The sequence below is a fragment of the Theropithecus gelada genome, chromosome 1 (genome assembly GCF_003255815.1).
Source record: "Theropithecus gelada isolate Dixy chromosome 1, Tgel_1.0, whole genome shotgun sequence".
In the NCBI taxonomy this organism is placed as follows: Eukaryota; Metazoa; Chordata; class Mammalia; order Primates; family Cercopithecidae; genus Theropithecus; species Theropithecus gelada.
In genome coordinates this window covers 204,467,332-204,483,144 of record NC_037668.1, presented here as the reverse complement: position 1 = coordinate 204,483,144, position 15,813 = coordinate 204,467,332, and the positions used below count along the sequence as shown (strand labels likewise).

General features: G+C 37.5%; 1 protein-coding gene across 3 annotated transcripts in view; it reads right to left on the bottom strand.

Moving 5' to 3' along the window:
• Positions 1-15,813, bottom strand: part of COG2 (component of oligomeric golgi complex 2) — a 51,613-nt gene that overhangs the window by 29,083 nt on the left and 6,717 nt on the right. For all 3 annotated transcript variants that reach the window (XM_025400527.1, XM_025400534.1, XM_025400545.1), the window contains exons 2-5: positions 5,503-5,664; positions 4,307-4,372; positions 1,946-2,026; positions 599-702 (exon numbers count right to left, since the gene is read on the bottom strand). In XM_025400527.1, coding sequence (XP_025256312.1) covers positions 599-702; positions 1,946-2,026; positions 4,307-4,372; positions 5,503-5,664 — 413 coding nt within the window. The remainder of the gene's footprint in view (positions 1-598; positions 703-1,945; positions 2,027-4,306; positions 4,373-5,502; positions 5,665-15,813) is intronic.

Genomic DNA, 15,813 nt, shown 5'->3' with positions numbered 1-15,813 from the left:
TTTTCTGAGTCACTCAGCGACCTGACTGATTTTAAATTCAGTGTGGGAAGATAATAAGACACTACAGTATAACAAAGGAAACCGTCATCTTTTGTTTATTTCATCAGCTTTTTCTTTGCTGTTTATAAATTTCAGTGAAATGTGTCCTGTACTATCTCTTAATGATATAACACTCATGCATTTTGAACCTCAAGATACATCAACTGGAATACTCTGGGCCTGTCTAAATAATCTAAGATGACTGCTATTCCACACCTTACAAGTCAACAGGAATTTTACTAGTCCATGGGTAAGGCAATTTCAATAATAAAAACCTTCCACAGAAAGTACACGCTCTCTGACTCCCTGAAAGGTGCCATGTTGGAACCTTTCAAGGCTATATAATACGACCATCAAGGCTATATACGACCATCAAGGCTATATAATAACAAGTATAAGCTTTACCATTTCATGCACTCTGCTTTGCTTGAGCTACATTTAAAAACACTAAGCCACAGTCTGGGATTTTCTTCTTTATCAAAAATGAGTTCTAACTAAAAAAATTTTTACGCTGGATGTAAAGTATTAATTTATGAGTTATTTAGTGAAAAATACTTACCTGCTTGCTTCTAGTGCAGATGTTTCTTTAGAACTTTGAGAGTTTAAGATTTTTTCAATTTTCTCAACTGATCGAATAACTTGTATAAGCCTCAATACACACATCTATAAATAAAAATTAAGAATAGAGCTATTGTCATGTTTAATCTTAATTATCTTATTTTGTCATCCTAAGTGCAGGAAAATACAAAGTCAAAAGTCAGTGTAAAATTACCTATAGCATTCTACATTTTTAGCATTTCTACATAACACTAAATTCCCAAGAATGCAAATCTTTTGGCTTTCTGGAACAAACATATTTCAACATTGTATCACAATTTTAGAATTTAAAAAAACTTATTTTTTTGTTTCTTATAGTATATCCTTATTCCCTCTTTCTTTTCTCCATCTTTTTAAGGACAGGGTCTCGCTCTATCACCCAGGCTGGAGTGCAGTGCTGTGATCTTGACTCACTGCAGCCTCAACTTCCCAGGCTCAAGTGATCCTCCCACCTCAGCCTCCCAAGTAGCTGGGACTACAGGCACACACCATCACATCTGGCTGTTTTGTATTATTTGTAAAGACAGGGTTTCGCTATGTTGCCCAGGCTGTTCTCAAAGTCCTGAGCTCAAGCGATCTGCCTGCCTCAGTCTCTCAAACTGCTGAGATTACAGGTGTGAGCCATTACACCTGGCCTCTTTTCCCCATCTTAAATAAACCTTTATTTTGGTACTACATTTATGTTCTTAAGATCCTTTTTTCATGTTTTTAGTTTCCAATCATATTTGTCCTCTTCCTTTACATGTGCATGATATACCGATAAACCTAAGTGCCAATTTATTAAAGACATTTATTACACAAGGCAGATATTATTATCAGGGAACATTATAAAAACTCATTGTTAAAATAACAAAAATAAAGTCATTCATTAAATACATAGTTACAAAGCATCTATCATGAACCAAGACATTCTTCTATACATTGGGAATATAAGTGGATAAAACAGGCAAAAATCCCCTCTCTCATGAAGTGGACAATCTTTTCCAGCAATGCACTACATTCTTGAATCTATGGACAAAAGCTGAGAAGGGATCTAAAGGAGAGTTACACAGAAGATCTCTAAAATAGGCTTTTCTCCCTTGAGATTTTTAAAAGTGTGCTTGGGTACTAAAGTTATCAAAAGAAAAATAAATACACAAATACATCTAATAAATACATTTAGAAAACACTTTAATATAAACAGAGAGACATCACGCTCCTCTCTGCAAAGGTATCAAGAAGAGTAAATCACACCGTATGCCTGAAAGTGCTTGTTACTACAAGGTGCTACAGTGAATCAATGCTTTAATATTATAATATTTGAGTATACCTTTTTTTTCCTAATGTCCTCTTGTTTAGACACTCGTTCATCAACTGCCCGAATTCCTTCACTGACAGATGATCTAAGGCTCTTTAAAAGAAAAAAAAAAAAGTACTGCAGAGATTGTTTCATAACATTGTGAAATTTACACATTTAATTCAATTCCACAGGACTTAACACCTATAGGCCAGTATTACACAGATATTGACAAATTACAAAATATTAGACACAATTGCTATTTGTGTCTCAAGATTTAGGGGGAAAATGACATATAAAGCCAAGGTCATGCAGGATCGGCTGCCAAAAGAAAATTAATATATATACAATGAGCATCACAGGTGGTCAGGGTAAAGAAAGGATAACCTGAGTCAAAGTATAAGGGTGTCTGGTGGAGGAGATGAGACTTGAGGTAGATTCTAGAAATTTGTGGATGCTGACAAGCATAGAGAGAAGATTATCAGAAGACAAGGCAGGAAGATAGAACAGTTATGACATATTTCAGAACCAGTGAGGAATACATCCAGGGGTAACTGCAGGCTTCAATTTGGGCAAAAGTAGGAATAAAACAGGAAGGGTTAATTCAAGAGGGCTATGACCAGATAATACCTTTAGACTAGATTCTACACATTTTAAGTACTAATATATCACGAAAAAGTTGTTTTGGGAAAATTCAGAATCAAGAAGTCAAGAACAGGAGGCAAGGAAAAGGGAGAGGTAATAGGTGGAGAAGCATGTCCAGAAGTTAATGAATTAATCAGAAATTAGGGCCAAAATGAAAGTAATGGAAAAACTAGAATAAACTAGAGAAATCACAAAAATTCTATAGAAAAGTGAATTAATTCATCCCACAAATGTTATGAAATACCTATTAAATGTCAGCTATTGTGCAAGCCAGTGAGGATGCAATGGTGAAAAAGAAATAGTCTCATTTCTCAATGACTGCAGAATCTCACAGAGTAGTTTCATGAGTTGGAGGTCAAAAAGGAAGAACAGGTCTATTGCTAAACCAATCAGGAAAAAGATGGCTATAGAGACAGCTGTGGAAAGTGGGAGAGCATATGGTGCTAGCAGGAGGCAAGGTAAAGACTAGAGCCTGCAGGTGAGAGAGCAGTCAACAATGACAGAGCAGAATTCAGGAAAGTGAATCCACCTCCATGGGAGGCAATTTGGAGAGGACAGGACAGGAGAGGAGAGGAGAGGAGAAGGCTGAGGACTGAGGCTCGGAAAACACCCTAACTCCAAGGCTGGGGGTAGGAAGAGGTACACTGAAAAGAAGGCAGGAGAGCCACCCAAGAGCCATGTAAAAGCCACCCAGAGTGTGGAATCCAACAGTGGATCACAAAAACAATTTTCCTTCCACGCCAAGAAGTACTTTAAAAGCTTTTTGAAAAAATCAAACAAGACACAAACATCTGAAAATATTTGCTAGTTCAAGGCACAACTCGAGACCTCTCTTTTAAGGATTATTTCTTGCCTGCCATTCCTATGGATTTCTAAACACTGACATTGCTATTATTCTGCCTTTTTTTTTTCAGCACTACACATGCACTGTTTACGTATGTCACCTACTGTGAGCCTACTATGTGCCAGGGACTGTCTTAGGGGCTAAGTGCATAAGGCTACACAAGCTGCGCATGATCTAGTGGTGACATACACAGGTAATAATGGTGCAATGAACCAAGTTTATGACAGCTCCTCAAGGCTAAGACAGCATGGAAGTCACGGTGCCTGACACAGACTGTGGGGTGGACCAGCAGGGACAGGACAGGGTAGCACACTTTTCTGTTGAAAATGATGCTAAAACTTCCTTCTCTACTGTTCATCCGGATGGAGTCCCTGTCTCCAATGGCTTAGACATGGGAGTCCCAACTCACAGCAGACATTATCTCACAGGAACATTAAAATAAATACAATTAGTTATTATATTAATTGTATATTATCCTTCAGTCACATTAGGGTTTAAAGAGCTTCTGTGGATAGTCTAGGAACCTAACAATATATAAAATATTATTTGAGAAAATATTTGTAAAACTATAAATTTTAAAAATAGAAGCTATTCTTAAATTAGTGACTACCTACATATGAGTGAGCTGACGGTAACAAGTTGAGTTTTCAAACAGCCTTCTCCTCCCCCAACATTTTAAAGCTATCTACTCCAAGAATCTGTCATCTTCAAATCAAACATAAATTTTTTTGGTTATAGTATCACATGCAAAAAATAGAGAATGATTTACAACTTTTCCGAGGGTATTATAATTACTAAACATTCAAAAAACAAAAAACAACAATCTAAAGGAATTCTTTTTTGGAGGGGCAAACAAGCATATCATGCTTTATGGTAAACTGTTTAATGTTATTTGGGAAACTTACCAGAACCTCTTCTCGTAATTGTCCCAAAGGCACAGAAAGCTGGTTGAGGGCTTTGTCCATGCCAACCTAAAGGCAGAGATCATGTTGGCACACACACTTCACAATCAAGAGTAATCGCTAAGTATTTATTTAATGATTAATGCAGTGCTAGACTTACGTTATTCTTTCTGTACAACAAAACGAACAACCATATATTGCTAAGTAACTAAATAACATGTTATTTTACAATAAATATTGTTGATAGAATGTGAAAAAACCTTTGATGTACATGAAAACTATAAAAATAAAAGAAGTCATAATAAATAAAAGCTTTCTTAGGCACAATTTGCCTCTGAATAAAATATTTTAATGAATTTGAGAAATTTTAACTGGAGATAAAGAGCTATCCGTCTGTAATTTATAATATTCAACCAGCTGATGTGGAAGTCTCAAGGACTCTATCTGTCCTAACCATTATAACCCTTGAGAAAAATCCAAATGAAATAGAATGGAAATAAAAATTTCTAGGTTTCTAATCCCACTACAACATTTATCTTAGATGTACATTTCCCAAATGCAAATATGGCTCATTAATTTTAATGCTTCTTAAAGTTTCCATGGAGATGGTTACTTTCTGTACTTCTTTGGAGAGAGTTTTAAAAGTAAAATAAAATAGGAACAGGATGACCAAAAGGCAAACTTTGGGAGTATTAAAACATAAGCACTTCTAACCTACTTTCATAAACAGCTGACAGCTCATGGCAAACTATTCTTACATTTTATAAAACCAAGCCTCCTAAAGATCAATATTGGCCAATGTTCTCTGAATCTAGCTCTGGCTCGCATATGTATCTGAAAGTAAATTAAACATTTCCTTAAGAACAGCTGATATTTGCTCTTGCAAATTGGTCTAAACCAGAGAGATTTCACAGTAATCAGCAGCTAACAAAAACAACCACTCTGCTATTACTAGCCTTTGCTTTTTAATAATATCAAATTCAAAAAATATTCAATTTAGAATAGTCTTAAATAAGTAAAAAAGCAAAATTGTATATCAAGAAAGTTTGGTTATTTTATTGATGAGATTAGTGATCTCTTCAAATTTCTGTGAGGACATCAACTAAAAGGTTTCTAAAAACACACAACACTTCTAAGAATAAGTATGAGTGAGAAAGAAATTGTATGTGTGTAAATGGGACTGTGGATTTAAAGTTTACCAGGTTTGTTGAAAGATTGACAAAATCTGCATAATCCTTGTTGATGAGTTCGACCATGGCTGTTTTAAGAAGTTTATAGTAGAGCTCCAGGTCATCTCTCAGTTCTTCCAGCTGGACCCGCTTCCTACAGTCAGACACAAAATGATCGACATCGAAATCTTCCTGAAAAATAAAACCAGAGAAGAAAAAATTATGGCAATGACATCACAGTGACATATACAAATGAAATGGAAGAAAGAGTAAGAAAGCCCATTCCCTTCATTTACAAGGCCATGCTGCTGCAGGAAGAAAGTGTCTTCATACATGAAAGTATGAAGGTGTTTGTCCGCTTTACAAAGGTGCCAAGAAGGGTGGCCCCTGATGGACAACATCCTCTCCTGTTGCCTAAAATTCTAAAAGTGAACTTCTTTTTCAAAACAACACAATTCAATCAGGTTCTTCTCAAAATAGAAATGTTTCCCCTTAATTTTAAAGTAACAAATGTTCAATGTAAAACTTTCGAACAACAAAGAATTACATTAAAAATCTCCATCAGAGTAAAAAAAAAAAAATCACCCAAATTCTCATGCTGTAGAGATAAGCACTATTTTTTTCTCTACCTAACACTGTGATTCACATCCTTCCAGATGTTTCTCTATGTGTCACATGCACACACGGAATCTAAATATTCATGCTGTATGTAAACTGCTTTTCCCCATATAACAATACAACTTGGATATCTTTTCATAATCCACATAAATTTGCATTTATGTTTTATATGGATGTTGAGTATTCCACCAAACAAGATGTTCAGGAGCCTGAGAAGCACACTGCAGCTCAGTAAGGCTGCGATGGCCAGACTGCCAGATTTCTCCTCTCTGGGCAGGCCATCTCTGAAAGAAAGGCAGCAGCCCCAGTCAGGGACTTACAGATAAAACCCCCATCTCCCTGGGACAGAGCATCTGGGGGAAGGGGTGGCTGTACAGCTTCAGCAGACTTAAACGTTCCTGCCTGATGGCTCTGAAGAGAGCAGTGGACCTCCCAGCACAGCGTATGAGCTCTGGTAAGGGTCAGACTGCCTCCTCAAGTGGGTCCCTGACCTCCATGCATCCTGATTGGGAGACACCTCCCAGTATGGGCCGACAGACACTTCATACAGGAGAGCTCTGGCTGGCATCTGGCAGGTGCCCCTCTGGGATGAAACTTCCAGAGGAAAGAACAGGCAGCAATCTTTGCTGTTCTGCAGCCTCCACTGATGAAATTCAGGCAAGCAGGGTCTGGAGTGGACCTCCAACAAATTCCAGCAGACCTACAGCAGAGGGGCCTGACTGTCAGAAGGAAAACTAACAAACAGAAAGGAATAGCACGTCCACTCAAAGACTCCATCCAAAGGTCACCAACATCAAAGTCCAAAGGTAGATGAATCCACAAAGATGGGGAGAAACCAGTACAAAAACGCTGAAAATTCCAAAAACCAGAACACCACTTCTCCTCCAAAGGATCACAACTCCTCGCCAGCAAGGGAACAAAATTGGATGGAGAATGAGTTTGACGAACTGACAGAAGTAGGCTTTGGAAGGTGGGTAATAACTAACTCCTCCAAGCTAAAGGAGCATGTTCTACCCCAATGCAAGGAAGCTAAGAACTTTGCAAAAAGGTTAGACGAATTGCTAATTAGAATAACCAGTTTGGAGAAGACTATAAATGACCTGACGGAGCTGAAAAACACACCATGAGAACTTTGTGAAGCACACACAAGTATCAACAGCCGAATCAATCAAGCAGAAGAAAGGATATCAGAGACTGAAGACCAACTTAATGAAATGAAGTGAGAAGACAAGATTAGAGAAAGAAGAAAAAAAAGGAAAGAATAAAGCCTCCAAGAAATATGGAGTAGATGAAAAGACCAAATCTGCATTCGACTGGTGTACCTGAAAGTGATAGGGAAAATGGAACCAAGTTGGAAAACATTCTGCAGGATATTACCCAGGAGAACTTCCCCAACCTAGCAAGACAGGCCAACATTCAAATTCAGGAAATATAGAAAGCACCACAAAGATACTCTTTGAGAAGAGTAACCCCAAGACACATTATCATCAGATTCACCAAGACCGAAATGAAGGAAAAAATGTTAAAGGCAGACAGAGAGAAAGGTTGAGTTACCCACAAAGGGAAGCCCATCAGAATAACAGCAGATCTCTCTGCAGAAACCCTATAAGCCAGAAGAGACTAGGGGTCAATATTCAACATTCTTAAAGAAAACAATTTTCAACCCAGAATTTCATATCCAACCATACTAAGCTTCATAAGCAAAGGAGAAATAAAGTCCTTTACAGACAAGCAAATGCTGAGAGATTTTGTCACCACCAGGTCCTGCCTTACAAGAGCTCTAGAAGGAAGCACTAAACATAGAAAGGAAAAACTGGTACCAGCCACTGCAAAAACATACCAAATTGTAAAGACCATCAACACTATGAAGAAACTGCGTTAACTAATGGGCAAAATAATGACAGGGTCAAATTCACACATAACAATATTAACCTTAAATGTAAACGTACTAAATGCCCCAATTAAAAGACACAGACTGGCAAATTGGATAAAGAGTCAAGACCCATCGGTGTGCTGTATTTAGGAGACCCATCTCACGTGCAAAGACACACATAGGCTCAAAATACAGGGATGGAGGAATATTTACCAAGCAAATGGAAAGCAAAAAGAAGCAGGAGTTGCAATCCTAATCCAAAACATACTTTAACAAAGATCAAAAGAGACAAAGAAGGGCGTTACATAATGGTAAAGGAATCAATGCAACAAGAGCTAATTATCCTCAATATAGATGCACCCAATACAGGAGCACCCGGACTCATAAAGCAAGTTCTCAGAGACCTACAAAGACACTTAGACTCCCACACAATAATAGTGGGAGATTTTAACACGCCACTGTCAATATTAGACAGATAAACAAAACAGAAAATTAACAAAGATATTCAGGACTTGAACTCAGTTCTGGATCAAGAGGACCTAATAGATATCTACAGAACTCTCCACCCCAAATCAACAGAATATACATTCTTCTCAGCAGTGCACTGCACTTATTATAAAATTGGCCACGTAACTGGAAGTGAAACACTCCTCAGCAAATGCAAAAGAATAAAAATCATAACAGACTCTCAGACCACAGTGCAATCAAATTAGAACTCAGGATTAAGAAACTCACTCAAAACCGCACAACTACATAGAAACTGAACAACCTGCTCCAGAATGACTACTGGGTAAATAATGAAATGAAGGCAGAAATAAAGATGTTCTTTGAAACCAACGAGAATGAAGACACAACATACCAGAATCTCTGGGACACATTTAAAGCAGTGTGTAGAGGGAGCTTTATAGCACTAAATGCCTACAAGAGAAAGCAGGAAAGATCTAAAATTGACACCCTAACATCAAAATTAAAAGAACTGGAGAAGCAACAGCAAACAAATTCAAAAGCTAGCAGAAGACAAGAAATAACTAAGATCAGAGCAGAACTGAAGGAGATAGAGACACGAAAAATTCTTCAAAAAAAATCAATGAACCAATGAAACCAGGAGCTGGTTTTTTGAAAAGATCAACAAAATAGATAGACCTCTAGCCAGACCAATAAATAAGAAAAGAGAGAAGATTCAAATAGATGCAATAAAAAATGATAAAGGGGATATTACCCCCAATCCCACAGAAATACAGACTACCATCAGAGAACGCTATAAACACCTCTAGGCGAATAAACTAGAAAATCTAGAAGAAATGGATAAATTCCCGGACACATACAACCTCCCAAGGCTAAACCAGGAAGAAGTCGAATCCCTGAATAGACCAATAACAAGTTCTGAAATTGAGGCAGCAATTAATAGCATACCAACCAAAAAAAGTCCAGGACCAGATGGATTAACAGCTGAATTCCACCAGAGGTACAAAGAGGAGCTGGTACCATTCCTTCTGAAACTATTCCAAACAACAGAAAAAGAGGGAATCCTCCCTAACTCATTTTATGAGGCCAGCATCATACTGATACCAAAACCTGGCAGAAACACAACAAAAAAAGAAAATTTCAGGCCAATATTTTTGATGAACATCAATGCAAAAATCCTCAATAAAATGCTGGCAAACCAAATTCAGCAGCACATCAAAAAGCTTATCTACCACAATCAAGTTGGCTTCATCCCTGGGATGCAAGGCTGGTTCAACATACGCAAATCAATAAACGTAAACCATCACATAAACAGAACTAATGACAAAAACCAAAACATTATCTCAATAGATGCAGAAAGGCCTTTGTCAAAATTCAACACCCCGTCGTGCTAAAAACTCTCAATAAACTAGGTATTGATGGAACGTATCTCAAAATAACGAGAGCTATTTATGACAAACCCACCACCAATATCATACTGAGTGGGCAAAAACTGGAAGCACTCCCTTTGAAAACTGGCACAAGACAAGGATGTCCTCTCTCACCACTTCTATTCAACATAGTATTGGATGTTCTGGCCAGGGTAATCAGGCAAGAAAAAGAAATAAAGGGTATTCAAATAGGAAGAGAGGAAGTCAAATTGTCTCTGTTTGCAGATGACATGATTACATATTTAGAAAACCCCATCGTCTCAGCCTAAAATCTCCTTAAGCTGATAAGCAACTTCAGCAAAGTCTCAGGATACAAAATCAATGTGCAAAAACCACAAGCATTCCAATACACCAATAACAGACAGAGAGCCAAATCCTGAGTGAACTCCCATTCACAACTGCTACTAAGATAATAAAATACCTAGGAATACAACCTACAAGGGATGTGAAAGACTTCTTCAAGAACTACAAACTGCTGCTGAAAGAAATAAGAGAGGACACAAACAAATGGAAAAACATTCCATGTTCATGGATAGGAAGAATCAGTATCGTGAAAATGGCCATACTGCCCAAAGTAATTTACAGATTCAATGCTATCCCCATCAAGCTACCACTGACTTTTTTCACAGAATTGGAAAAAACTCATCTCAAAGAAGAGCCCGCATAGCCAAGACAACTCTAAGCAAAAAGAACAAAGCTGGAGGCATCACACTACCTGACTTCAAACTATACTACAAGGCTACAGTAACCGAAATAGTATGGTATTGGTACCAAAACATATATATATACCACTGGAACAGAACAGAGGCCTCAGAAATAACACCACACATCTACAATCATCTGATCCTTGACAAACCTGACACAAGCAATGGAGAAAAGATTCCCTATTTAATAAATGCTGTTGGGAAAACTGGCTAGCCACATGCAGAAAACTGAAACTGGACCCCTTCCTTACACCTTATACAAAAATCAACTTAAGATGGATTAAAGACTTAAACATAAGACCTAAAACCATAAAAATCCTAGAAGAAAACCTAGGCAATACCATTCAGGACATAGTCATGGGCAGACTTCATGTTCAAAACACCAAAAGCAATGGCAGCAAAAGCCAAAACTGACAAATGGAATCTAATTAAACTAAAGAGCTTCTGCACAGCAAAAGAAACTATCATCAGAGTGAACAGGCAACCTACAGAATGGGAGAAAATTTTTGCTATCTATCCATCTGACAAAGGGCTAATATCCAGAGTCTACAAAGAACTTAAACATACAAGAAAACTGAATCTCCAATACAAGAGTTCATGAGAGGAGACCTTTAAGAAGTGGTCATGAGGGCTTTGTCCTCATGAATGTATTCAAGCTGTTACCATGCAAGTGGATTCATTTTTGAGAGAGGGTTATAAAAGTGAGTTCAGCCCTCTCTTGCTCTTGCATGCTCCTCCTATCCAATCTCTGCCACATGATGCTCTACACCCCATTTTGACACAGCAAGAAAGCCTTCACCAGATTTGGCCTCTTGACTTGAACTTCCCAACCTCCAAAAATATGAGCCACATAAACTTCTACAGTTTATAAATTATCCAGTCCCAAGTATTCTGTTTTAGAAACACAAAATCAGACACTCACTAATATGGAGTGTCTTCATAGAATCTAAAGTCAAACTCTGGCTGGGCACAGTGGCTCACGCCTGTAATGCCAGCGCTTTGAGAGGCTGAAGTGGGTGGTTCACTTGAGGTTGGGAGTTCAAGACCAGCCTGGCCAACATGGCAAAACTCCGTCTCTACTAAAAATACAAAAATTAGCCCGGCGTGGTGGCATGCGCCTGTAATCCCAGCTACTTGGGAGGCTGAGGCATGAGAATCACTTGAGCCTGGGAGGCGGAGGTTGCAGTGAGCCAAGATGATGCCACTGCACTCTTCCCTGGGCAACAGAGTGAGACTCTGTCTCCAAAAAAACAAAAACAAAAACAAAAAACAAAAAATAAAGAAGTCAAACTCATTGAAACAAAAAGTAGAATTGTGGTTACTAGGTGCTGGAGAATGGGGACTGGGGTTGGGAGTAATGTCAAATGATACAAACTTCCAGCTATAAGATAAATAAATTCTGGAGTTCTAATGTATAGCATGATGACTATAGTTAATAATATACTGTATTCTTGAAACGTGCTAAGAGAGTAGATCTTAAGAGGGGGTTAATTATGTGAGATGATGAATATACTACCTTGATTATGGTAATTATTTCACAATGTATACACATTATCAAATCATCACACTGTATATAATTTTTATTTGTCATACAATTTTTATTTGACAATCATACCTAAATAAAGCTGGGGTGGGCAAGCAGTATGAAATCAAACCTAATTTTAAAATGAGCAAAAGATCTGAAAAAATGCTCAACATGAGTTATTATTAGGGAACTGCAAATTAAAACAAGACACTAATGAACAGAATGACTAAAATCCAAAACATTGACAATACCAAATGCTTCTGAGGTTATGGAGCAGTAGGAACTCTGGGAAGAATGCAAAATGGAAGTCACTCTGGAAGACAGCTTGGCAGCTTCTTACAAAACTAAACAGAGTCTTACCAATTGTGCTCCTTATTTAGCCAAATGAGTTGAAAATGTATGTCCATACAAAAACCTGAATGTGAATGTTTATAGCAGCCTTATTCTAACTGCCAAAACTTGGAAGCAAATATGATTTCTTTTAATAGGTAAACAGATGAACAAACTGTGGCATATCCATACATGGAATGTTACTCAGCAATAAAAAGAGATGAGCTATATGAAGCCACAAAGACACGGAGGAATCTTAAATGTATATTTCTAAGTGAAAGAAGCCAATCTGAAAAGGCTATATATACTGTATGATTCCAACTACATACATGATATTCAGGAAATAGCAAAACTATGGAGACTAAAGAGATCAGTAGTTGCCTGGGGTTAGGGATGAGAGGGTGCTGGGGGTGCGGAGGGTGCCGAGAGACGGGGAAGAATGGACAGGCAGAGCACAAGGGATTTGTAAAGCAGTGAAACTGTTCTGCATGATACTGTAATAGTGGATACATGACACTATGCACTTATTAAAATCCATCGAATGTAGAACACAAAGAATTAATTCTTAATAAAAACTATGGCACTTCAGTTAAAAATGCCTCAATATTGGTTCATCAATTGTAACAAAGGTAAGATACTAAAGCAAGATGTTACTAGGAGAAACTGTGAAGGGGGAGGCGGGACGGGATAGATGGGACCTCTGTGCTTTCTGCTCAATTTTTCTATAAAACTAAAACTGCTCCAAAAAATAGTCTATTAATTAAAAAATACTAAGGTAGATAAACTTTTTTTACCTGAATAGAATAGTATCCACTTTTTGAAAATAAGCTATTTTAGTTAAAAAGCAGTATTTTTTAAAGTAGACTTTTTTCTTGTTAAAATATATATGCCTATGTCTGAAAAAGCTGGAAAAAGTCAAGAATTATGGTCTGTAAGCCCAGAAATTAAAAGAAAAATCATTTCTCTTTATACTCAGAGATATTTCTGACTTAAACCCAGGTAAAGTACAAATGCCCCAAACAGCTAGAAGTTGACTAACAAATCATATACAGGATAATAAGACAGCAAAACAAACCAGCTGTGGAACACTTAAGAACCATTAACTAGAATAGTGACAATCAAATTTAAAACCAAATAAAGTTTAAAAGTTTAGCTGTTTTAATAACTACTTGCACACAAGGATGGCAAACAACGACTAACACAAGAGAACTGGGGAAGTAATCATTTAAAGCTTGCCTGAGACCCAAATATCAATATCCTTAACACTGAGAAAACTTCATAGAACTTTTAACAGAAGACCAAAATTCTCCAAGCTGCCTCATGCTGAATGCCAAAAAGTAAAATGTTCCCCAAATATAGAAAACTATCAAATCATCAGCTACCGCAGCTGTGACAGAACCCAAATCCCCCAGACAACATTCTGTATTCATAATGATGGGAGGCACTACTAAGAGGGAACACCAAGCTGAAGACACGATCCCTGCCCTCAAAACATGTTCAGTCTCATTGAGATAAATACCAACACAAAATATTATGTGCTAAACTGTGGATTAAATAAACTATAGGTGGAAAGTCATAAAAGATTAGTATGAGCTCCTATATGTCTGTGTGTTTCAAACCATTCTTTAAGACAAAGGATCAACAGATAAGAATAAATGCCCCTGCATATTTGATAAACATTAAATATTCACTACGTGCAGAAAAATGAAACTGGACCCATATTTCTCACCATATATAAAAATTAAGTCAAGATGGATTAAAAACTTAAATGTAAGACCTGAAACTATAAAAATTCTAGAAGAAAATCTAGGAAAAATTCTTCTGGACATTGGCCTAGGCAAAGAATTTATGACTAAGACCTCAAAGCAGATGCAACAAAAACAAAAATAGACAGGTGAGACTTCATTAAACTAAAAAGCTCTGCAGAGCAAAAGAACAGCAGAGTAACCAGGCAATCTACAGAATGGAAGAAAACATATGGAAATTATACATGCAACAAAAGACTAATATCCAGAGTCTATGTGGGACTTTAACAAATCAAGAAGAAAAACACAAGTAACTCCACTAAAAAGTGGGCAAAGGACATGAACAGACATTTCTCAAAAGAAGACATACAAGCAGCCAACAAATATATGAAAAAATGTCCAATGTAACTAATCATCAGAGAAATGCAAATTAAAATCACAATGAGATACCATCTAACACCAATCAGAACAGCTTTTATTAAAAAGTCAAAAAACAACACTGGATGTGAGAAAGAGGAATGCTTATACACTGTTGGTGAGAATGTAAAAAGAAAATGTGGTACATATATACCATAGAATACTATGCAGCCATAAAAAGATGAAATCGTGTCTTTTGCAGCAACATGGAAAGAGCTGGAGGTCACTATCCTAAATGAACTAACTCAGAAAGTCAAATACCACATCATCTCCCTTCTAAGTGGGACATAAATGATGGGTACATGTGGACATAAAGATGGAATTAATAGACACTGGGGATTCAAAAGGGGAAAGGTTGGAAGAAGATAAGGGCTGAAAAATTACCTATTGGGTACAACATTCACTATCTGGGTGATGAGTACACTAGAAGCACAAACCTCACCATTACACACCATAACCATGTAACAAACCTGCACATGCACTTCCTGAATCTAAAATAAAATAAAATAAATAAGTAACAAAAATAAAACCACAATGAAATAAGCCCAATAAATCCAATAAATAAATAGATTCACAGCGTGACTCAGGCACTACTGTAATTACAGGGGGCACAGCAATGAAAAGCAAAGACAACATTCCTGTTCTCAAGGAGCATATATTCTAATGGAGAAATGAGAAAATCAACATGTAAACAAATAAACATTATGAATAGTGGTAACTGCTACAAAGAAAATAAAATGGAACCCTATGAAAGTGAGTGGTGAAAAGGGGATAGAAGACCCTTACAGAGCAGTATCTGAGCCGAGATCTGAATGCCATGAAGGCACCAGCCACGGGAGACTGTGGGAAGGGAACCCTTCCTCACAACAGCAAGCTATGGGCAAAAACGTCCCTGGAGCTCTTCCCTCCAGCCCCTGCCCTCAACCTAGGGCTGTCCCCGGTGCAGGGTGGCCCCACAGACACACGACCCAGTTAGTCTGGAACTCGTGTCTCCCAAGGCTCATTCTAAACCTTTATTTGGTTACCAAATTACTAAAGCTTGAGAAATTCAAAATGGATGCTAAAGTGCTTTCCAGCATCTATGGACAGATGATCTTAGAAGTTGTATGAAATAGTAGCACTTAAGTGCTAAATAACTTATTATGTTTCAATGGATTCATCAATTTTATGTCTAAATCCTCTGTTCAATACTGTACCTGGGTTTGACGTATTTATGAGAAGGCAAAGAAAACCT